Below are 22,643 nucleotides of genomic sequence, written 5' to 3'. Positions count from 1 at the left end.
GCCATCTAAACTTGCAGCCAGCGTGCAGGGTGGGGGCCCAGGGACAAGGTGAGGATTAGGAGCTGTCTCAACAAAGTACAAGGGAAGAGTGAAATTTGGAAAATCTGCAAATGCTGCAGGGGTTTCCTTTTGAAAAGGAATAATGAAGTCACAAATACCTGCTGGGGGGGGAAAAAAAAAAAAAGGTTATGGAGTATGTTGGAAGTTATTGCTGAGTATCTGTGTTGGCTTTTTGTTTGTTCTTTTTCCCCCCAGAATTTAGTATGGTCTGAAATTTAAGCAGATCTAGTACCTGGTACAGCAGAAGGAAAGCTTCATGTAGTGTACCGTGCACGTATCTGCAGCAGATTAATCTGCTTGGAACCTGAGAGCAGTGCTTGGCATGCCCATATTTCTCTCTAGTTCATTTAAAACCTTTGATCACAACATGAACTCTTGTCTTCTGCCGGGCCCCTCCTACCGTAGTCCTCCTCTGCCATGCTGATGGAACAAACAGCTGGGACTTGCAGCCTGATCACAAATGTGCGTAAATAAACTGTTCCACCGACCTCGTTCAACCACAGAATGACCCAAGTGCTCCTAGGGCAGCTTTTTTCCCTGCTTATTCAGAGAAGAGCTAAGATTAAAATGGTTGTTCGTGTTCAAAGCCTCCTGTCTGCACAGGAGCAGGTCAGAAGCTCTCTGTTCTCCCTCTTCTGGGTATTTACCTGGTGAGATCAGCTCCTGTGGGGAGCCCAGAGCCTGCTGTCCTCAAAGCTCCCCCTGTGTGCTGGGAACGTGCCTTTCATTGCCTGTATCACAAAGGACTGTGACATAAAAAGCTAAAATCTGTTCTCTATGCGCTGTGCATAGGATGAGCTTAAACTGCGGGAGGGAAGAAAAAATCAGGCTTAGCTATGAAGAAACACATTATTTCTAAATCCTCACTGCCATTGAGTTTTTCCTGGGGCTGGTAAATGCTCTTCAAGCAATTACAGGAGTTCCTGTGCTTTCTGAGCACTGGTTTCTCTGCACTGGTTGCTTGACATTGGTGTTGAGGACCCTTCAAATTTGATCAGCTTTATTCAGTATCTTACGGTATCTTAGGCATATCTTAACAGATTCTTTCTCATGCGAAGTATTCATGTGGTTCAAATGGCAAATTGTGATTTCAGGGGCCTTCTATAGGTAGAGCACAAGCCAGTGTCCAAAAACATGGTCAGTGGGGGACGAGACTGAAGCCAGGGCTGAAATGAGCTTGTTCATTGTCCAACCTCCTTTGCCTCTGGTTGCCTCCAGAGAGCTGTTTGTATTTGCAGGCTCAGGCACGGCTCTGGAGGCTGCTTCTGGGGGCAAGCTCAGTTCATTTCTTTCTCCAAGTGACTCCTGAATTGAGACGATATTTAATATAGAATGGGTACTGAATTCCCATCAGTGAGTAATGGTTATTGATTTTACTTTAAAAAACAAGCCACCACCAATTCTTACATTGCTAGTTAGTCATCCCAGAGCCCAGATTTCCAGTTAACATGTTGTCATATTCAGGAAGCTGCATATTTAATCCAGTGATTCATATCTCCTGACAATGGCAGCAGTGAAGGGGAGGAGGAAGAGGAAATGGACATGGAGAGGCTTGAAAAGTTTTTGCAAATTACTAATAGACTTTTAAAAAACAGACACAAAACCCTGGAATACGGAAAAGTGAAGTAGCAGAGGTCAAAAATAGTCCAATGAGTCATGTGAATAAAAGCCCCTCTATTAGAAATCCAATCATTTATTGGGCTAATGGTAGGTGTTGAAACTTCAGCTGCTTAATGTAGCACAAAAGTGTGTTGGGGAATGCGGAAAGAAGTTTCAGCTTTTAATTAGCTCTGGGCATTTTAAACTCTCTGTGATGTATTTCCTCCTTATTGAAGACAACAAGGCAGCGCTGGGTTTATAAAACAAAAATAACGTGACCTTGAAAAGTTGGAGGTATAAACATCATGTGCTCTGTGTCACAGTGCAATCAGCATCCTCGCCAAGAGATTGTTTTAGCCTTTACCGTGTGCCTTTTTGTTTTGTGTTGCTGTCACTTTGCCTGCTGGTTTAGCAGTGCTAATGGGTGCTGACTGGCATTACCCCTATGCACAGAAAAGTTGGTGGTGGCTCATGCAGGACACTTGGGGTGTTTTCTCTGCTTTTAGTGATTGCTGTTGACTCTTGCCTGCTGAGCATCCTTCCCATTTCATATGAGATTCAGCAACAGCAGCCAGGGCATTTGCATTCAAGGACCATGCAGCTGCTTCAGATCAACTGTGTTTATCTGTAATTAAATATTCCATTATCAATTAACCATTAATTCTTCCTAGCGATTATTTCAAACCTGTGGGAGCCTTATAGTGAAAAGGTAGTAGTTAACTGCAGGTGAGCACGATGTTTTCTATTAAAAGCGTAGCTGTAGCCATTTGGTTTCTTACCCATCACAACATTTCATCCCTGACCTATCCAGTCTGGTGCTGGGCAGCATGATTTCATTGGGAATGAGCCCTTCTTTCTGCCATTGTGCACCTGCAGACTCAGTAGCAGCAGCAGCTGAGGAAAAGGTGGGAGATGGGGATGCTTTTGGTCTGGCTGCGTGACGGTGGCTTGCCTGCTGCCTGGATAACGTGAAGCAGGAGAAGCTGCAGCTCTGGGATTACAGCTTGCACCTTCCAGCATGTTCCTTCCTGCAGCACTGTGTTTTTTTCTCCTCCATAGCCCCGAGTGCCAGATGGAGCTGCTCAGGTGAAGCAACCTGTGTCTGAGGTGGGGATTTGATGTTGGGTGGGTGGCCGTCTGCAGTCACAGTTCAGCCCACCGCAGTGGTTTGTTTGCTTTGTTCTTTTGGAGGGTTCCCCCCCGCCAAAAAAAAAAAAAAAAACACTGTTGGTGCTTTTCCTGTGGTGCATGGTGCTGTACCATGCGTCCATCCTGGACACTTCCATGGGGTACCCAGCCAAAACAGCCTTGCTGGGGCTCTGTTCTTAGCCTGAGACCTGTGTAAAAAGGCAGCAGCTGCTTTGTTCCTCCTTGCCATCACTGTTGGTGTGTCTCAGCTGGTGCTCCAGTGCTGCTTCAGTGCAAAATCCCAGTTGGATGCCAATGGCCAGCAGCATTTGGGATCTAAAATAGCTCCAAATCGTGCAACCTGACGTTAACAATGAGCTGCTTAACTTCAGAAATAAAAGGAATAGGGAGATAAAAGTGAGAAGAGGGAGTCTGTTCAGCTAGAGCCCTGGAGAATACAGTCTTTTTGTGTGCTGAGAGTTTGAGCACTGGTGTGTATGGAAATGAGGACCCGATAGTGATTTCTGGGCTGATTTAGTTCTTTCAAAAAGCTGTCAACGTCTTAAGCAAATGACATATGGTGCTGATGAACTTCCACGCAGGAAATTCAGGGAGTCATTGTCCCTCACCCTAAATCTTCTATAATACTTTACAGCAGTGCAAAACGCTTGTGGTTATGACTGGTTATTTTTCTATACTTCTGCTTTTGCCTTCATAAACTGTTTTTTTATGGTATTGCAAAGGTAGCAAGTAGTACTGTATATTAATTTTTCGAACTGGTTTTCAATGTGTTTATTCACTCAGCTGGTTGAATTCTAGCATTTCACTTTATGTATGCAGGATTCTTGGAAGTTAATAGCAGACAATTGATGTATGTAAAAGTAAGTGTATGTGCAAGTAAACCACAGTCAGCAGGCTGCAGAATCCACTTCTCAAAAGGATACGTGTTAAAAATGGGTGGGGGAAGAGGAGGGTGAAATTCTGCAGCATTCAGGCAGGTTAACTTCATTCTTCTCTGGTTCTTACATCAGGCAGTCGAATTACTCCGCTCTGCACAGTTATGAAAGCAAAATTTGGCTCTGCATACCTAAAGATTCTTTATGAGAAGTTTGACTATTGATTCCAAATAATAAAATAGTCTTTGGGGGTAAGAGTATTAAGTTTAAAGATGTTGTCATAACAACCAGCCGTGGTAACTTTCTCAGAATTGGTTTTAGACATCCCATGTTTGATCTCAGCCCAAAACGTGTTTGTTGGAACTTAGTTATTTGAAAAAGTATCAAATTAAAATGGTTTCAGCTAACTTTGAGTTAAGCAAGGATGGAAAAATGCCATATAAATATCATTTTTGGAAGACCTGGTATTTTAGAAGGGTCGACAGAATTGGCACAAAAATATCAATAGAGAAATGTTCAGCAACAATCTTAAACAATTTTATAGCGTAAAGAATGTTTTCAGTCATGCTTCATAATTATGCAGAATTCAGCTTAACTCTCCAAGATAATACGTGGTTTAGTCTGTACTGTAGGTGGCAGAGGTGCATTAGTTATGCAGCGTAATCATCTCCGCCGCTTCATTAGCGAGCGGAGCAGGATTATGCTGCAGTTCATCTGCCATTAATAAATAAGCTGCCAAGTATCAGCCTGGTTCCCTGCTGTTTGCCTTAGAAAAAATTTAGAGTACCTCTGGAGGTGTTAGGTGAGTGAAGGACTTTTAAAATATTTTCTAGGCTTCAGTTCTACTCTTGAAATTGGGTAGTTATATTAAAGATGCAAGTATCCTTCTGAATCTAATAGATATACGGTATACTTTTACCTTCATCTAAAAAAAGCACAGATATTGAAGTGCTAATATTTTTTTAAATAAGTGACAGTCTGTGATTAAAAAAATCAAATGGGCTTTAGCTAACAATAATAGGATTCCATAATAGCTTTTGCCATGGTAGTGTTGTTCACCTTACCATGGTTAATGTTAACATTATGTAGCTCAATTCAAGGGTGCTGTGACTTAGGTAAACATCGTTCTGTACTAAGGCTTGGCATGTGACAACTCAACCAGGAATTATGGCCTAAAGTTTAATAAAGCAAACAGTATTTTTTTTAAAGAGGTATAAAGTGGTACGAAGAAGAAAGTTGTTGAAGGACTGATAAAGGGCTGTGGAGCTTTCCACCTCATGTTTGATGGTTATAATCTTCTCCAGGTTGGGATAGATCATAAATCATTGCTTCTTGCTACCTGTTCCCAGTAAAAGAAAATTGTTCTTGCAATGCTTTATCTCCCTCAGTTAAAATAAACTTTATTATTTTAAAGAAGAGTTACCCAGACATGAAGACAGGAACTGAATGAGCTTGAGAGCCGAGCTCACCTTGCTTGCTTTAGGTGTGGTATGCCCCCGAGATGATTTTGTGATTTCAGTGGGATATCAATAAGATAACAAAAGGTGACAGTTATGAAAGCAGTGCTACTCTGGAGGAACGTGCAGAGCTCCTCTAGTTCAGTGGGGTTCTGTTCCTTCCGCTCTTCCTCGTGGTGCAGGAGTGTCCAGCTGCAGCGGGTGCTGCTATAGATGCCTCCCGAAAGGGCTTAAGGGCTTCCCGTCCCCACTCCCCTGTTAGCCGGGTCTGGGGAAGGGCTGCATCTTCCTCAGCTCCCTCCCCCGGGTGCTCGCTGCAGCTGGGAGGACTCGCACACGCCACTGGGCTTTGGGGATGAATGAAAATTGAGTGTTCTCATCTGATTTTTCTTTTGTATGGGGTGCTTGCTTTGAGCACATGGAACACGTTCAGGATCTCTGATATTCATGTAGGAGGAGGATTGACTGTGGAAGGACAGGTGGGTTTGGTGCAATTCACAGTCCAAATAACATTTGGCTGTTACTGGTTGGTTTCTTGCAGGTTTACTGGAATGAATCTGCCGGCCCCGGTTATCAGCAGTAAAAATTGGCTGCGGCTTCACTTCACATCAGATGGCAACCACAGGCAGAAGGGGTTCAGTGCCCAGTATCAAGGTAAATGCTTACTGCCCTGTTTGCTGATTCAGCGTGCACGTTTAGTCAAACTTTTTTTTCCCCTAGGAATCCACAATTAACTTTCTGCATGATTATTCTGTTGTTAACCTTAATTTTCTAGCTGGGTATCCAGGTGTTGTCGCATGGAGAGCTGCTCTTGGCAATGTATTGGAGGTACAAACACTTGAGAGCTACTGGAAGATTCATTTGCGATGTATGCTTTGTTAGAGGAAGCAGATGTTCCTTTACCTGCGGTTTCGCAGGAGGTGCCATGTGTGTTATGGCAGCACAGACAGGGTGCCACGAGGCAAAAAGCAGCGCAGAGTCCCACAGTGACTGTCTGCGTTTTACTCTGTGCTTAAGTGAGATGTCGGTGGGTCTGTTTTGAATGAGATCTAAACTATCCTGTATTTACTGGTTGTCTCCAGAAGAAAAAGTTCAGGATTGGGGTCTAAGAATGCTGTTGAGTGAGAGGAAATGCTCTGGGACACAAAGTGAGCAGAGACAAGCTCCTCATCTGAGGCTTGCCAACAACCATGGGACACTGCAGTTCAGCGCATCCTGTGTGCGACCAAATGGTCACCAGAACGGGTGGCTTTGAGGAGCTTGTTTAGGGCTGCTTACACCCTTCTCCCCAAGGATTTTGGAGGTTGTTGTGGGTGCAGTGGTGCAGCATTGCTTGAGGCAACTAACTCCAAAGGCGGGGTCAGGAATCAGGGCAATGAAGCAGGGAAGGAGCAGGAACACCTACCCAGCTCCTTGTCCACCCTCCAGAGCTTTGTCCATGTAGTTCAACAGCTTTCCTCAAAAGGAGGGAACAGGACATGGATGAGGAAAAAGTGCCATAGCCCTAGACTGACAGGAACAATGTGGAAGGGAGATGATTTTCCTTTCATAGATCTATAAACCGGTTCTGTTTGTTCCTTGTTTTGTCTTAGCAATGTTGTCACGGCCTCAGCATGGGCTTTGCTTTTATGAATCGCTGTTTTTGCCTAACTTTCCGTATATTCCTTTAATGTATAAATTTCTTTATTTTAAATTATAATTAAAAACACTTTTTGTTTTTTTTGTCTGTATAACACAAATGACTGCGTGCAGCTGATGACTCTTGATACAGCATTTTCCTTTGCAGTCATGATTGCTGCTTTCTATTAAAACACCTGTGTGAATCATCCTTTTTTCTTAAATAGAAAAATAAAGATTAATGTTATAATTTCCTCTGATTAGATAAATGTCAGGGGGTTCTAATCTAGCACGCTCCTTGGAAACTTTTGTTAGATATAATGAACTGTGCTTTTGTGTATTGAGTATTTAAAAGATTAACTTGAACGCCATTTCAACAGCACATTTTTAAGGAGGACCTCTAACTAGGTGGCAAAGGGAATCTGAAATCCTTTCTTCAGTAACTTGCTGGTTTTTATGAAGTTTGTCAGGGTCTTTCCATCTGTTAAGAAAGATTTCAATGCTTTAAAGAAAAAAAAAGCACCAACAAACAACAACAACAAAACAACCTGGGGATAAAGGCAGGATTTTTTGCAGTCAACGGAATTTGTGTCTACAGAACACTAAAGATGCCAATGAAACTTCAGAAAACTCAGCATAACCCTTTCAGAGGAACACAACCTTGTTTGAACATAAATATTTTAATGGAGATAAATAAATAAGTAGCTACAAAATAGGACATGTAATGCCATATAAAGTAGAGCAACTAAAATGTGTTTCTTAGCAGTAGAGATGTAAGTGAACCTCAGGATTGTCCAAGAGCAGGAAGGAAGGGAGGGTTAGGATGAATCTAATTCGTTGTCTGTTTTCCAAAGATGTGTTCCCCATTTATTAACATCCTGTATCCTCCGAGACAGTATCTGGCTTTGTTGATAATCTATAAGAAAGTCATTTCCCTTCCAACTTCTTTAACATTGATACTTAGTTTTAGCAGAATGCGTTCTTCGTATGTTCCATTTCAGCTCTTCCTAATCCACGCCCTCGTTTGTCATCTCTTTATGAATGTAAAATCAAGGTTAGATATAAACAGCCCATATACAGGTTCTCTTTATGTTGAATACAGTTAAATTCATTCCTTTGCAGGGAGAGTGGAAATATTTTTCCCTTCCCTGTTGCTTTTATGTAAGGTGAATCTTGCATTCTTGCAAATACCATGTTCCACACCCCGTGAAAGCAAATGAAAGGGGCCACAGATGAATCGGTGCATTGATCTTTTTTCTTTCGTCCTCCTGCTCCCTCTGTCTTCATTCCCGAATACGTGCTGTGTACCTGCAGGTGATAAGAAAATAAGCTCCATGTACCTTGCTCAGGACAGGCGACAGTAGGGGTTAGAAGCCAGGTATTGTCAGTCATCAGTGTAGCGATGAGGTACTGTAAATGAGGTAATGAAAAAGCTGTTGAATTTAAAATTATGCTAAACAGATCTAAATAATGATCTGCCTGGTGTAGTCCATCTCTCCAGCACGTGTTTTATTACTTAAACAGGATCCTGAATTGCTTTTTAGCTGATTGTTACCAACACATAATTGCATCTTTTATTGATCTAACCCTCCCCATTCCCTTCCCCTTCTGTCCTGCACTCTCAGGTAGAAAGATAAATGTGGGTGAGTTTCAGCCCGTATCACAATGCAGAATACTGGCAGGCTTGTCATCTTTAATAATGGTCTGATGAACTATTTTGCACATATTGCACCACCTAAAAGGCTTTAAAAAATATGTGTATATCTATATATCCTTAATTTTTGGCAGATCTACCAATCCTCATCTTGGATCGCGCCTGTGGGCTGCAAAGGGGATAGAGCGTATGCTCTGCAACCTGTTAAGTCTCCTGAGCAATCCTGAGAAAAAGGCAAAAAGAGGAAAATTCTGGTGCTTGTTACAGGCTCTGATTCCTAAAGAGCTGTTTCTTATACAAGCTAATGGCAGGCATAAATGAAATAAGGGTGTCATTTCGCTAGGTGCGCATACAGCCACATGGGTGTCTGAAAATGGTTGCAGGTGAGGGAAGGTGGTTTCTCTTTACGTCCAGCTCAAGTGAGAATCCCTGTAAGCAGCCTGCAGTAATATCACAGATGATACTAGAGCACCCCAGCAGGAAGAAAATAAAGTAGAAATCTGATTCAAGCAAGCCAATATATCATGGCAACCCCCCAGCGAGGGAAACAGAGTTTCATGGAATAGATTTTTGCTGAAATGTGGTGGGTTTTGTTTTTAAATTAAAAATAAATAAATGTCTCCTTAAATTCTTATTTAGAGCAACATGAAACAGTTTAGAAAAAAACATCCCAGACTGCTTGCTTGCTGGAAAAGCTTTGTAATGGCATCTTTCAAATTTGACAGGACACTGAGTATTCCATTAGAGCTATCAGGTACGTGTGAGCAGCAAAACCCTCTGGAAAACAAAGTAACTTCTGTTCATCCAATTAGCCTGACACAATCCTTTGTAGTACTGTTCTACATTCAAATTTATAAACGATATAGATTTTCATATATTGGATTTTTGAGGGCATAGCTAGGGGAATTGTTCTTATTTTTTTTTTAAAAAAAGAAAGCAATATATTGTATTCTGACTTGCTCTAATCTAAATTGAGTCATTTGTAAACTTTGACTTCTTCATTACATCTCCATGTAACAAAATGAAGGATTAAGGAGAGGGAGTATACAGTGAGCTCTTTACCAATTACCATTGAAAGAGACGGAATGCAATGAGGGTAAACACAGTCCGTGCTTCATGGGTAATGTAGTTCGGCCTCCATATTTTAGGATTGATCCCTGGTAGTGACAGTCTGCTTTCTGCTGCTTGTTTTCATTACCGTTGGGTGCTTTTAAACCAAGTTTTCCATTAGAGTCACAAATCTGGAGTGGGTTTTCTTCTGTGGGCCCGATTCTAAAGGCAGGTCATGGATGTGGTTGAACCTTTTGTCACTAAGTGGGTCCTTTTAAAAATGTGCAGTCGTGTGCAAGGCCCAGATGTGTTGGGGTTGTGAACTTTCCTCCCGATTGCCTTCTGCTGGAGCTGGGGATGTTGGGCAGCTCTGAAATCCATGTGGTTGCTGTAGCTCAGTGGCCAGCGTGCCCGGCGAGATGTGCCGAGACGCATCGTGGCTACGGTGTCAGCATCAAGGCTGTGGGCGCAGGGATTGAAAACCAGTGGGCTGGTGATGGAAAAGCTTTGCTTGATCTTTAGGGCTCCAAGCTTGCATTACCATGTGGAAATCAACAGAGCAGTGCTTCTGCTGGTGTGACCAGGAGACACAGTTACTGGTAATTGCATGAAGTAACTTCCAATGGGAAGGTGCAGAGAGTAAAAACGAGAATTACTTTCATAAAGCTCCTCACTTACTGATGGTGCTCCGAAGCATTTTACAGAGCAATGAATTAGATACTGCGAAGTCACGAGCCATGCTACGTCCTGTAATAGCTCAAATTTAGCCGTAGATACTTGGGCCTGACAGCGTTTTATTGACTGGGAGGGAATGCTGGCCAGGACTGCGAGCTTCCCTGTGTACTCGCTTGGTACAGAGCCTCGTTACCTGCGGCGTTACGGAGGGCAAGGCAGTGTGTTATCCCCATGGCAGTGGGAGCACCGTGCTGCAGAGGCCGGACAGCTCCAGCCCTCGGCTCAGCACCGCGGGGCCAGGAGCTCGGCGTCCCTGGGGAGAGCAGCCGGGCTGAGTGGGGCCCTGGGGGTGCTCACGGGCAGCACCCCATGAGGAATTCCCACCCCGGTTTTGCCGCAGGGTGCACCTGGGTGCTGCCCCGAGCCAGAATGGTGCTGCCTGGGTTTGTCCTGCACAGCAGGCGTGTGTTAGTCCTGTAATCCTGGGGCCTTTTCATTTCTCATTTGTGCTTTAAAGCTGTCACTGTTCCAGTTGAGGCAGGATCCAGATTTCCCCAGAAATTTTAGATTTCGTAGCCTCATATTCTCTTTTTTAGGCCCTTGATACAGTGAGTTATGTTAAGAACCTTGAGCTCAGAGTACAAAGGTCCCAGAATTGTCGTAACGTGACCTGGAGGGATATGTTGCTGTTTGGGACGTTCTGAGACATGCTGCTTTTTTCTTGGAGCGTTTGCAGATGGATTACAGTCAAAATGAAACAGGCATGTCTTAGATTTGCTTTGAAATTGGCATACTGTTAATTATTTTTCCCTCTTTATTTAAAAAAAAAAAAAGCAATAAACCTCCAACAGATTAAAGATACTAATACTAGACAACATAAGCTTTTCTTCATGAATATTTTTAAAGCTAATTCAGACCTCAGTTTGAAGTTATGCTTTATTTAAAGAGAAGGCAAAAAGCTGTAGCCAAATAATGAACAAAAAGCTCCAAGCTAGCAGAGTAAAGCGCTACCTTAGGTAAGCTTCAAGGAATAATGCTTGACATCTCCGCATCTGAAGCTCCTGCAAACAGATGTTATTAACATTTTTTTAAAGCCAAAAAAAAAAGTATGATTAAAAAAAAAAAACTCGTTAGTTATATTGGTAATTTTTCTTGACAACTTTGTCTTCAAAATGTGCTAATTTAGAGATCAAAGTAGGATGAGATAAAGAACAAGAAAAGAACAGTTTGAAGTGAGAGATGGACTGCCTTTCTGCACAGATGATAACTGGCTCATCAGAAAAAGGATAAACTGATACGGGCATCATGCTTTCTGATGGGAAGTTATTCTTTCGCTGCATTAACTTCAAATATGCCAGTAAAAATTCTGCTGCATCTTAGTCAAAAATATCTGTATTTACGTTGCAGGGAGCTATGGTGCCTCTCTACAGGTATCCAGAGGGTTTTGATGGCGTGGGTTTTGTGCAAAACCCTCTGGTGTAGAGAGCCTCGGTAACAGCCAAGACTGGAGGATAGGAACAAATAGTTGCTCGGTTATGTTGGGAAGCTTCCTATTGCCTAGAAGGGTGGGACTCTTGGCAGTGGATGGATTGAAATCTTGCTGCTACCCTTGTGTGTTTTCTCATCTAGATGAGGTTTAAAGCAGGAAGGTCAGGACCTATGATGGAGTAGTCATGAAGATTTTGTAATCGATATGCTTAAGGCTATTAACAGTGGGTCTGTAAATCTGTACTACTCCTTGCCAGTAATACGGCTTTAATATGGTCCTTTTTGTTTGATATTTTACTGCCTTTTTATGAATCTAATACTTCTGTAGTTCTCATGTACAATTTTCAGGTTATGGGGTGTCCCTTTTGAGAGCTGTATTCCCACAGAAGTAGAGAATGGCCTTACTGTGCACTGTGTTATAATGTAGTAACTGCATCAGCAAAACCAAGTGGAACTTAACATTTTGCTCTTGAGATCCCTAAAGTCTCTTAGATCTTCCCTCTCGCCCATTTCCCATTTTTAGTACATTAAGCAAAATGGCATGGTTCCAGAGGGTTGGGGCTTGCTTGCCCAATTTTATATTCAAGTTCAGGGTCAGCTGGACTGGGTCAGTTCTGTGAGGACACTGGTCCAGATCTAACAAAGGTAAATGAATGGAGGAACCTCATGGCTTTGAGGGGTTGGGAAAAGTTGGCTATGATGCATGATATCCTGGAGTTTGGGTAGTGTACAACTGTTGCTGTATTCTCATTTTAAAGAACCACTAATGCTTAGCTAAATACTGTCCTTGTATTCTTGCTTTGTTTTAAATCTGTCTCTAGTCAAAAAGCAAATGGAGTTGAAGTCCAGAGGGGTGAAGCTAATGCCAAGCAAGGACAATAACCAGAAGACATCAGTGTGTAAGTTTTCTGGCTCCTCCGTATGCTCTCTTTTGTATAATGATCTCCTTGAACATTTCATTTGACTTTCCAATAATCTCTAAAACTTTGTCACTCTTGAAAGTTTTAATGCCTTACCCTCTCTTCCCTTTGCATTACTGCATCACTTCCTTCCAGTGCTCTATTCACAAGCATATACTAACCCCTTAAAGTGGGAACGCAGGGGATTGGTGTGTGCGCATTTAATATATACTGTATGCATCCTGTTTGGTGACAGACTGGGGTTCATTATTTGTCTTCTTTTAGTTTGGAAAGTGTCAAAATGTAAAAAATGTTGAAAACTGAATTAATGTTATCGTAAATTTAGGAGAAGGGCTAAGGAACCACAAAAAACAAGTGTTAGAAAATGTACAGAATCAGTAGCAGTCTCTCTGTTTTTCTCTTTGCATTTTATGTAATTATTCGTTCCTGCAGAAAAATCATGCCACTTCAGTGTGCGAAAGCTTATACTACTGACTTCTGTGGTCCCTGTATTAGTTTCTTGCATTCAGTATATCTAGTGTTTGATATCTGTTAGAGGTGTGCTCAGAACGTCGCTTTGTCACTGGTGTGTTTTCCTCCTGCAGTAAGTGAATCCGTTAGGTCATTCATCTTTGCATTAGGTTCCTTCCGAGCGAGACTCGGAGTTTCTTTACACACGTGTCTCTGGGCAGGTGACTGGACTCTAAAGGGCACTCAAGATTGAACAGAAAGGATCTGAATTAACTCCATGTAATGTTTTATAGAGATTTAAATAGGAGCAAAATGCAGTATTTCTTAAATAGTTTTTCGGGGGGAGCATATAATTGTTCATTTTCTGCATAGTCCATTGCACCCATCAAAGAGGTACTGTTTGGACATTTCACTCGCCTGAACTTCAGATGCAAAATTCAGTTAAGAAAAATGGATGAACTGAATTTAAAACATCACTCACTGTCTGTCTGAAATGAAAATGGCTCACGTTTAGGTTCACACGAGTGCTTGTAGTCTCCAGTTATTCAAAGAGAAAGGTCCAACAAGCTAAATAGCAGGATGTAAATTGTCCAACATCTCCAGAGTAGAAAATGCTGGGGCGTGTTTGAAGAAAACAAATTCACTTTTAAGGAAAGCCCTGTATCCAGGATGCTCTCGGTCCTATGAAATATTCTTGCCAAGAAGAATTTAACCTTTTGAGGTATGATAAACAGTTGACTTCACTGAGGGTGAAATTATGTTGGAAAATACCTCAGCCTTTGATTGTGTGGGCACTGGAGCTCCAGAAGATGTGAGGATGTGTTTGGTGTGGGGTTTGTATGATCTCGGATATTGGGGTTTGTGGGGAAGGGAGTCGTAACCAAGTGATGAGTTTTAGCCTGTTTTGGACTCGTTAGTTTACAGTATATAAGTCTTCTGTGTCAAGAATACATAGGATTCCCATTTTGCCTTCTTGCAAACCCTAGGATGCTTCCCAGTAGCAGTTTAATCAGTTGTTATTGAATGTTACAGTCACCGAACCAAAGGACCCAGAACAGCACTCTAAATAAATTAGTGTATAGAATCACCCATCGTGAAGCCGAATGGTTTGTTTTCTCTGTGGCCAGGTAGCAGCAGTCTGCTCTGCTTCTGGTTTGTGTGTCAGGACCATTGTCAGCACTAGTCCTTCAGGGGTCCTGGGGAGGGTGCTGAGGGGTGAGTAACAGACTGCAACTGAATTTTCCTTTTTAGCGTACCCCGCTCTGTCGCAGTCGTGCCCCACTTCTGAGGATGAAGTTGTAGGAAGCTCTCGGTGCCACTGCCCACTCTGTCCTCACCCAGTGGAGAGCAGACTGCAGCCTTCAAAGCTGCCAGTTCAGCACCCTCTGCAGTGCTCCTCATGTTGTATTTGATAAGGCAAAAGAGAGATAGGAGGGCACCTTAGCCTGAAATCTCTTAAGGTGTATATCGCTATATAGTGATAGTACTGTGGCCCAAATTCCTGTTACCAGCAGGGTGTTTGGTGCAACCCTTGTGTCTTTAGATTTGTCCACGTACGCTGCTCTCAGCAATGTCTGGATTGTAAACCCTGATTAACCTCTATCCTGCACAGCCTTCTGCTGTCACACTTCTGTTACAGTAAATTTTCAACCTCAGGAATGCTGATTCTGTAGAAGATGGCTCCAGAAAATGGTTTATTTTCAGAAAATGGAGCCTGAAGTGTTATCTTTTTTTTCCCCCCTGCTTTTTTGATTTGCTTGGCTAGCCGTGCCCTCTCTTCTCTGAAACTTTCATGAGCTTGTGAGCTATGCCTCAGTAGTGGTTATACAGGTGGGATAGGCTGATTAAAGGCCTCTGAAGTTTGCTCGTATTGCTATCATCATTTCATCTGGCTCAAATATCAGAAATTTAGAAATGGCTGTGTCTCTTGGTAAAAGCTAGAGCTATACCATGCTTTGTTTTCAAATCCTTTCCTGCCAGCAATGGTTTCTAGTGGTCTTTGCATCTCTCCTAAAATTCTCCCTTGAAGAATCTGTTGTCACATAAGGCAGCTTGCAGCTACATGCTTAATACCCGATAGGTCTTTCAGAGGATTTCAGTTTTGCTGGATGGATGCTGTGGTTACCTGCCAGATCCTACCTCGCCAGATTAAACTCTGTTTCACATGTCTGAATGGAGACAAAATGTATTCATATTGCAGCTGTTTGTACTCTTTCAGAAAAAGAATATATAAAAAACATGGAATTGGGTGGGGGACGTGCTAATTTTGTTCAGTTGCAGTCAAACGTGTTTATTTGAAATTTAAATCAAGTGCTTCATACTGTTCACCATCCCTAAAATTAATTGGGCATCTTGCTTTAATCAGTTTTAGAGGAAAAGTAATACAGCTCTGCAGAATAAGCTATAAGAAACACATTTTAAAATTTGAGATTGCATTTAGGGGATTACTTTTTTCTGATATTAACCAAGACACTTTCTGCATTTGCAGTTATCCTAAAGCAGCGAGAAAGTCAGTATATTGCATGCAATATGTAAATGTGTATATTCCATGCTCACACTGCGTGAAAAACATGGTACTTTGCTTTTATAAAACAGCATCAGAGTTGTTTTTCTGACATTTGTATGAGGCACACCTGAAAACACTGCTGGACATTACTGAAAGGGATTAAATGAAGTAGTGCAAGCTCTGTGTATCTTCACATTTGTCAGAATCTATTTTAAATTTGCAAATGCAAAGTCATTTTGGAGGTGTTGATCAATTTTAGTCTCAGCCAAGTGTGTGGAAGCTGCTGGATTGAGCATTGCAGTAAGCCTGCTTTCTGCAGCACGTGTCAAGGAATGAATGTTTGCATGTGGGTCCCTGTTGCACTGCCACGGTACAAAGTGAGCATGGAGCAAAGAGGAGCAGGCTGTGGGCTTCTGGCTGTAGGCAGCACAGCTTCCAAACAAGCCAGGTTGCGTTGAAGTAGGGCATGCTGCAAACAGTCTTTGAAATTTGACCGGAAGGTTGTATGGAGTAACTGTAAGCCTTAGAGTGATCATGAAGATTAACTTAACCGTTTTAAAACAACTGATAGCTGCTAAAGTCCTCCTTTGTCCCCCTCATGCCAGGAGAAGAGCTCACTTTTGTCACTGTATTTTTCATACTGAGAAATATAAAGGTTTTGTTAGGAAAAAGAAAAAGGCACTACATTTTATCTTGTAACTCATATTTAACACTCCTAAATTCAATAAAAATTGTCCCTTGGGAGTCTATCAGTGAACTATATTAACATGGAGAAATACAGAGAGCTAAAGAAGGTTCCTAGTTCTTTTAACAGATGGAGTAAATTACCGTTGCAAACAAAGCAATCATAACTGGCTGTTACTGAATGCATGATGAGAAGGAAGTTGTTGGAAAAAAAAAAATAAATAGGAGAGTGAAGGGGGAGGAAAACAAGTTCCATGGTTTGGGAGAAAGAATCCTTGAGCTTGTAATGTAGAACTGGAACACTTCATCACAGTTTTTAAGATCTATTGTTTTCCTTGTAACCTTGAAGAATTCATTTGGAGTGCTACAGCCCTGGCATAAATCAGTCAAACCTTTAGGAAGATGAACACAGTACTGACAACAAGTTCTCAGCATAACAAATATGGTTTATGAACTTTGGTTTAGTTGTGTTCATGTGTGTATGTTTAAAGCAAAAGATAGAACAGAAGTTTCTGTAAGTGGCCATCTAATCCATCCTCTCCTTTTCTTTCACTCTTAAAGTTGACAAAATAAAATGTCCACACTATCATGATACGAAGATACCTCTCCTTGCTCTGTTTGTATCTAATCTGCTCACTGGTTTATTTACATGTGTTATATAGATACTAATGAAAGAAGTATTTTAGTCTTCAGAAGTATGATTGATAATTGACAACCTGCTCTCTGGTGCCTGTGGGTTCCGCTGGTCATCTGTAGCCTTGCCTCTTCTCAAAGCTTTGAATCAGTCTTCTAGGTTCGCTCTCGTCTGATATGAGATGTAATAAATGGATGTGACACCAGCTCAGAGTAACCAACACGGGTGTAAATGATGTCTGGATAGTGTTTTGACTGTGGGAGAAAGAATTTGATGTGGAAAGGCAATCTGGTAATCTGCTCAGCAGGGAAGGGCATGCGAGTGTTTCAATGCAGACATACGTAGAAGCTGTGTTTGTAAATATGTACATTAGAGGCATATCTCCTTGTTTAGTGTATTTTTACTTTGGAGAAGGTATAGAAGTACAGTGAGAAATCTTAGTATTTCTCCTACATACCCTGTAGACTTGTGACATACAACCCTAGTTTGTATATTCTATCTTAAATGTTAATTTTACTTTCCTTGGAGGTACCTGTATGTGCAGTCAGGATATTTGCGTAGGTAGGTGGAGATTTAAGGAAGCCAAAGGAAGACAGTGTCACCTTGCTCTTTGCTCAGCTGACCTTTGGTTTCTCAGAAGCAAAGCATCATTTCGAGCCCTAGCAGAAGGGCCATGGGGAGGTGGTGATTTCATCTGCAGAAGGACCACTGCTGTCTCTGAAGAGACCATATCCCTCCCACGACTTCAGGGAGAGTCTTCTTGTTGCTGTTGTTTCTATGCAGCGGTTCTGCAGTGAAACAACCAAAAATGTTGTGCTAGAATACCGGGGGCTGTTTTATTCTGACCTTATTTCCTTGCTCTGACTGAGGCTATTCACTGCTCACTGCTGAAGCCTCTGTGCGTTTTCATTCTCTAAATTCCCATTTGCTTCGTGTATCATTAGAGCAGAACTGTTAAGGCACGTCCCACGCCTTGGGAGGTACATAGCAGAGGAGTATTTAGCTCCATAGATTACACTCAACAGCTTGATCAAAACTACAGGCAATAGCCCCAAACGGGTGCTAAGACAGAGCTCAGAGCTGGACCAACTTTTCTGTGCCAGAATTTTGGCTAACATTGCAACATACGCCTGTAGCTCCTGCAATGTTGTGACAGTGGCTGGGTCTTTACAGCCACTTGTATAGTTTGTAAACACACGTGAGATCTCCAGGACCTAAGGCAGACTGGCCAAGTTAGCAAAAAGTTAACAGCAAATTAAAAACTGTTCAATTTTCTCATGTATCTAAGCATGAAATTTAGCAGGGAAGAAGGGAGAGTAGATCAAACTGAAATAATGTGTTTCAGTGAAACAAACCCACTGAATTATCCTGCAGCCCTGATGGCTGCTGGAGATACCTCCTCATGGAGCAGGGTTTTGCCACGGTTGCTTTGGTTATCGGGGCATTGGTAAAAGAGCAGAGAAGGATCCCTGCTCTGAGGAGGGCTCCCTTCCTTCTGACTCGTGTACATTCAGAATCGTCAGAATCCGTGAAAGGTGGCAGCAAAGCTTTGTAGCTGCAAAACGCAGCCATCAAAAGATAGCTGCCGTGTGCTGCTGTAATGCTTCTGTCTCGCTAGCGTGTCTGCTTGTCCACGTGATGGAGCTTAACGTGAGGTTATGAATATGCAAAAGAGAAAACAGTCTATCAGGGGACTGGTTTCCCATAAAGCTACGTCTCTTTTCCTCTTTTGCCCTCAAATTCACAGAGGAGCCCACAGAGCAGCAAGCAGCAGGCCAGGACACCGGGCAGCGTGCAGCGGCCGTGCCGGAGCCGGGCTGGGCAGCCCCTGCCCCGTGTCCCTGGTCCCGAGCACGTGGGACTTGGTGCGGGGAAGGAAGGTGGCAGCAGCGCAGGCAGGAAGGGCTGGGACAGGGGAAGCACCTCGAGCAGAGCAGCAGGTTACGGGCTGAAATGTTTTCAGTGCAGGCAGCCAGCACTTGGGTGGAGATGCTCAGACAAAAGCCCCGTACCAGCAGGAGCAGAGTGATCCTTCCATCCCTTTAGAAACAGGGTTCGATCTTCCAGCTGTAGTGCCTGACTTACACGAGGTGTAATTACTCTGAGAATAACTACTACATTCGATGGTCTTGCCTTTCTGTGTGTCCATGCTGTGCAGCCTGTGTTTGTGCAGACGCTCCACGTGCTTTTCTCCCCATGTAAATATTTACATGCACCACCCTCTGTGTCTTCCCCCGTGCTCAGTGCTGTGCAGACCTCTCATTGTGGAGCTGACATGTCCGGCGTGAGAACTGTGCTTTTATCACCCCACCATCATCCCATTTGGCAGTGGGCTTGGGCACTGTGCTAACGCAGTACCTTCTGCGGTGTAGCTGAGGTTTCTCCTTTGACCTGGTGGTAGGCGGAGGTAGAATGGGAACGTGCTCGCTTAGGATTCATGCTCCACTGCTTCAGCCTTGCTGACAAGACGTGTTGCATTTTCCTTGAGTCCTTCCCTCAATGATACGAGAAAGCTGAATCACATCAACTTCTACATCTCTGCGACAAAGTTACCCCTTTGTCCCATATTATTATGCGTTTCTGTAGTTGCTGGAATTCCAAACTGAAATCCGCATATTGCTAGATCTCATTTCATGCTTTCAGGAGCCACCCTGGCTAAATCCATTCCTAGGTAGTGCTTCTTTGTGCTGTGTGACAGGCTGGAGGGGGAAGGTGGACGTGGGGAGATAGAGAATCAGGTTTGCAGATGTTTATTCAGTGCTGATCACCACTTGAGAGGTTTCCTATTTGTTGGTAGTTACGTTAAGGTTGCTCCATAAAGTTTTTCATATTCAAACTAAATTACTTGCTTTAAAATGCTAGACTTACATTTCCCTCTCCTCTCTCTCTTTTGTTCTGTGCTTGCTTTTTTCCCTGGTATCATACACCTACCTTCTCATCGAGTTGTTTCTTTCTCTGGCAGCGCTCAGATGGGTTTGGAGGGTGGTAGACAGTCACCTTGTCGTGTCACAGGTGGCCGTTTTAATCACAGGCTTCGGAAATGGGCTGTTTAATTGGTGCAATTTTGCAGAATGAAAAATCTCTCTTTAGAGGTGCTTCTATAGCAGAACAGGGGGAAAACTGTGTTCCTAGCTGGCACTTCCTAGAAACCACTTTGGTGTCTAAACTGAGCTGAAATGATTCCAGTTATACTTGTTTCCAAAGCTGTTTTTTCCGAGCAAAATGGAATACATTCAGGTTTTCAAGCTACCAATTGCCATTTTTCTCTCCACATCCACCAAGACAGTTGATGAAAGAATGTTTCTTTTGCTATTCTGTCTCTGTATGTGCTGTTTTTGCTTTGTAGTAACTCAGGTTGGTGTGTCCCAGGGACATAATATGTGTCCAGACCCTGGGATTCCAGAGAGAGGCAAAAGAATAGGCAACGATTTTAGGTAAGAACCTTTTATGTTTGTGTTTCTGCATGCTGCAAAGCTATTGTTTATAACCATCATGTGTGCTCCTTGACGTTATGTAGTCTGTTTTTAGAGACCATCTGCACACATCTAAATGTGCTCTGTCTGAAAGCTTGCTGAGCCTAGTGATGTAGAAGAACAAGTGTGTATAGAAGTGCACGTGTGTGTGAGAGACCGTGTCCTGGATGATGATCTGTAATGAGTTCTTTGGGAATATTTCTCCTTTCACAAAATGGGCATCTGGCCAGGCTTGTATAATCCGTGTTTGTTGTCAGTCCCATTTGGAGTGAAGTGCAGAAAGAGCTGTCTTAAACAGCAACAGCATCGCTTCTAACGTTAGCTTAAGTCACAGCATGCCCCTGCCCCCAGTGAATTTCAGGTGTCTTCCCAAAGCACTGGTACAGTTCCTTGTCAATAAGTAAATGTGGTGCTGGATAATTGTTTTCTTATAGAGTTTAAAACAATGCTGTTATTCCCTTGTACTTGCTAGCGTTCATTTAAAGAGTGTAGGAATGAATCAGCCTGCTGTTAGCAATGGGGAATCAATATTTAATCTTATTTTGCTGTCGATAGCTGTTTTGTTCACTAAAAATGTCTTTCAATTTAACCTGAGTCTATCCAATTCTCCTGAAGTCCAGAAAATGTATTGGAGGAGGGGGAGTGAGGGTGGAGGAAAGGCAATTCCCAACAGAGTCCCTGAATGCCATAGGATAAATTCTCAGCTGCTGTAAACCGGCATTGTGTCACTTCAGTGAATAAGATAGGACTGGCTTTAACCAGCAAAGGATCTGAGTCCAAAGTGATAGAATATAGAAGAAATCTTTCAGTAGTAGATAAAGTTTTTTTTTTTCTTTAGAAGAATGCTGAGTATGTCATCTCTTGGGACAGAGTCTGTGCTCCCGAACTGAAAAAAATTCCCCCTGAAGTTGCATTGAAAGACTCGAATCTGTTCGGGGACTGTCACCACCTCAGGCAAACAGTGCCCAGCATAAGCAAATGAATGAGGCAAAGCCTGCCCCTCATTCATTTCTGCTGTTGCCTAGAGGGCCAGTGAACTCCGTCTGTTCACAATTTGGAGAATCACTGGGATAATAAAAAAGCAAGTGACAAACATGTTGCTGCAGAAGCTTCTCAGTTGCTAACTTCATTTTCTGTTCTGTCTGCTAGGTTGGGCTCCAGCATCCAGTTCACCTGTAACGAGGGCTATGATTTACAAGGGTCCAAAAGCATCACGTGTAAGAGAGTGAGCGACATGATTGTTGCATGGAGTGACCACAGACCAGTGTGCAGAGGTGAGAAGAGGAACATTTTTTATCGAGTTGGTAGAACTAATGAGAAAATCCATCTCCTTTATGTCCCATTCATGCATCACTCATTCCGTCCTCAAGTTTGTCTGCACTTGGTTGCTGCCTGTTGCCTTTGTCTTTTGATAAATGCTGTTCCAAGGAGCAGAGCACTCAAAGTGGATATTTCCAGGCTTGCAACTCCCACCTGCCCTGTGGAAGACCATCTCTGGTTCCTCTCAGAGGCACCTTGCTACAGCCCCTTTGTTCTTTCGCTTCTTTTTGGTTCGGTCTTTCCTTCTCTTTAAAAGTCAAATACATTGTTATGCAGTCCTAGAACAGGTTCAAGCCTCTTGCTGAGTGTTGGATGTTTATAAGCTGTATTAAGTTGGTTCTCTTGATCTCAGCTGGGTCTTACCCTCAGCCTGCTGTGTGGCCCATGATGCAGATCTGTTTTCAGCACCCTCACTCAGGCAACAGGTGCAGTTAGAAGAGCAACCTCGCAGTGCTCTCAGCCTGTTGGAAAAATTCAGCTCGTTGCTGCTATTTCTTCTGTGCTGCACTGGGTTTGTTTGTTTTCTTGGAAATGGGAGTTTGGTCTTGCTCGTTCGTGCTCAAAAGTCAATAGGATCTTTATTCTTTTCTAATGGGGGTTCTTGTTTTCTGGGTAAGCAGAGTAACACGGCTTCAAATTTTCAATCTTTTCAGCTCATGCCTGAGAAAGAAACCTTCACTTGATTCTCATGCAACTTTTTGATAGCAGAAATTCAGGTTTTAAGACAAACACCTGTTCCTGTACACAATAAAACTAATAAAACTATTAACTGTGGAGCTTCATAAGCTACTATCTCTGCAGCTGATGGATTATATGTGTCCTTCATACCTGTGTACTATGTCCACACCTCTCAGCAATGCTTTGTCCCTTTTTGTTCTCCACTCCAGATATTTCTTTTTAAGGGATAAGGAGGAGAGGGGGGACGAGGTGAAAGTTTGGAAGCTAGCAGCAGCCTGATTATCTTGTGGCCCAGCCATGAGATATCAGCAAATGGAGTTTTCTTTCAGCGTAAAAATGAAAACTAATGTCCAT

General features: G+C 42.7%; 1 protein-coding gene across 10 annotated transcripts in view; it reads left to right on the top strand.

Annotated features, from left to right (window-relative positions):
• CSMD2 (CUB and Sushi multiple domains 2) overlaps nucleotides 1-22,643 on the top strand; it is a 332,069-nt gene that overhangs the window by 157,128 nt on the left and 152,298 nt on the right. For 8 of the 10 annotated variants that reach the window (XM_040534773.1, XM_040534777.1, XM_040534774.1 and 5 more), the window contains 4 exons: nucleotides 5,682-5,794; nucleotides 12,446-12,523; nucleotides 20,165-20,252; nucleotides 21,441-21,565. In XM_040534773.1, coding sequence (XP_040390707.1) covers nucleotides 5,682-5,794; nucleotides 12,446-12,523; nucleotides 20,165-20,252; nucleotides 21,441-21,565 — 404 coding nt within the window. Of the gene's footprint in view, nucleotides 1-2,433; nucleotides 2,565-2,718; nucleotides 2,767-5,681; nucleotides 5,795-12,445; nucleotides 12,524-20,164; nucleotides 20,253-21,440; nucleotides 21,566-22,643 lie in introns of those variants that run through there. The other 2 variants (XM_040534782.1, XM_040534780.1) reach the window with 2 other exon arrangements.

This window comes from Cygnus olor, chromosome 23 (assembly GCF_009769625.2).
Source record: "Cygnus olor isolate bCygOlo1 chromosome 23, bCygOlo1.pri.v2, whole genome shotgun sequence".
Classification (NCBI taxonomy): Eukaryota; Metazoa; Chordata; class Aves; order Anseriformes; family Anatidae; genus Cygnus; species Cygnus olor.
Note: the sequence above shows the minus strand (reverse complement) of the source record. Positions and strands in the feature narration are given on the sequence as shown.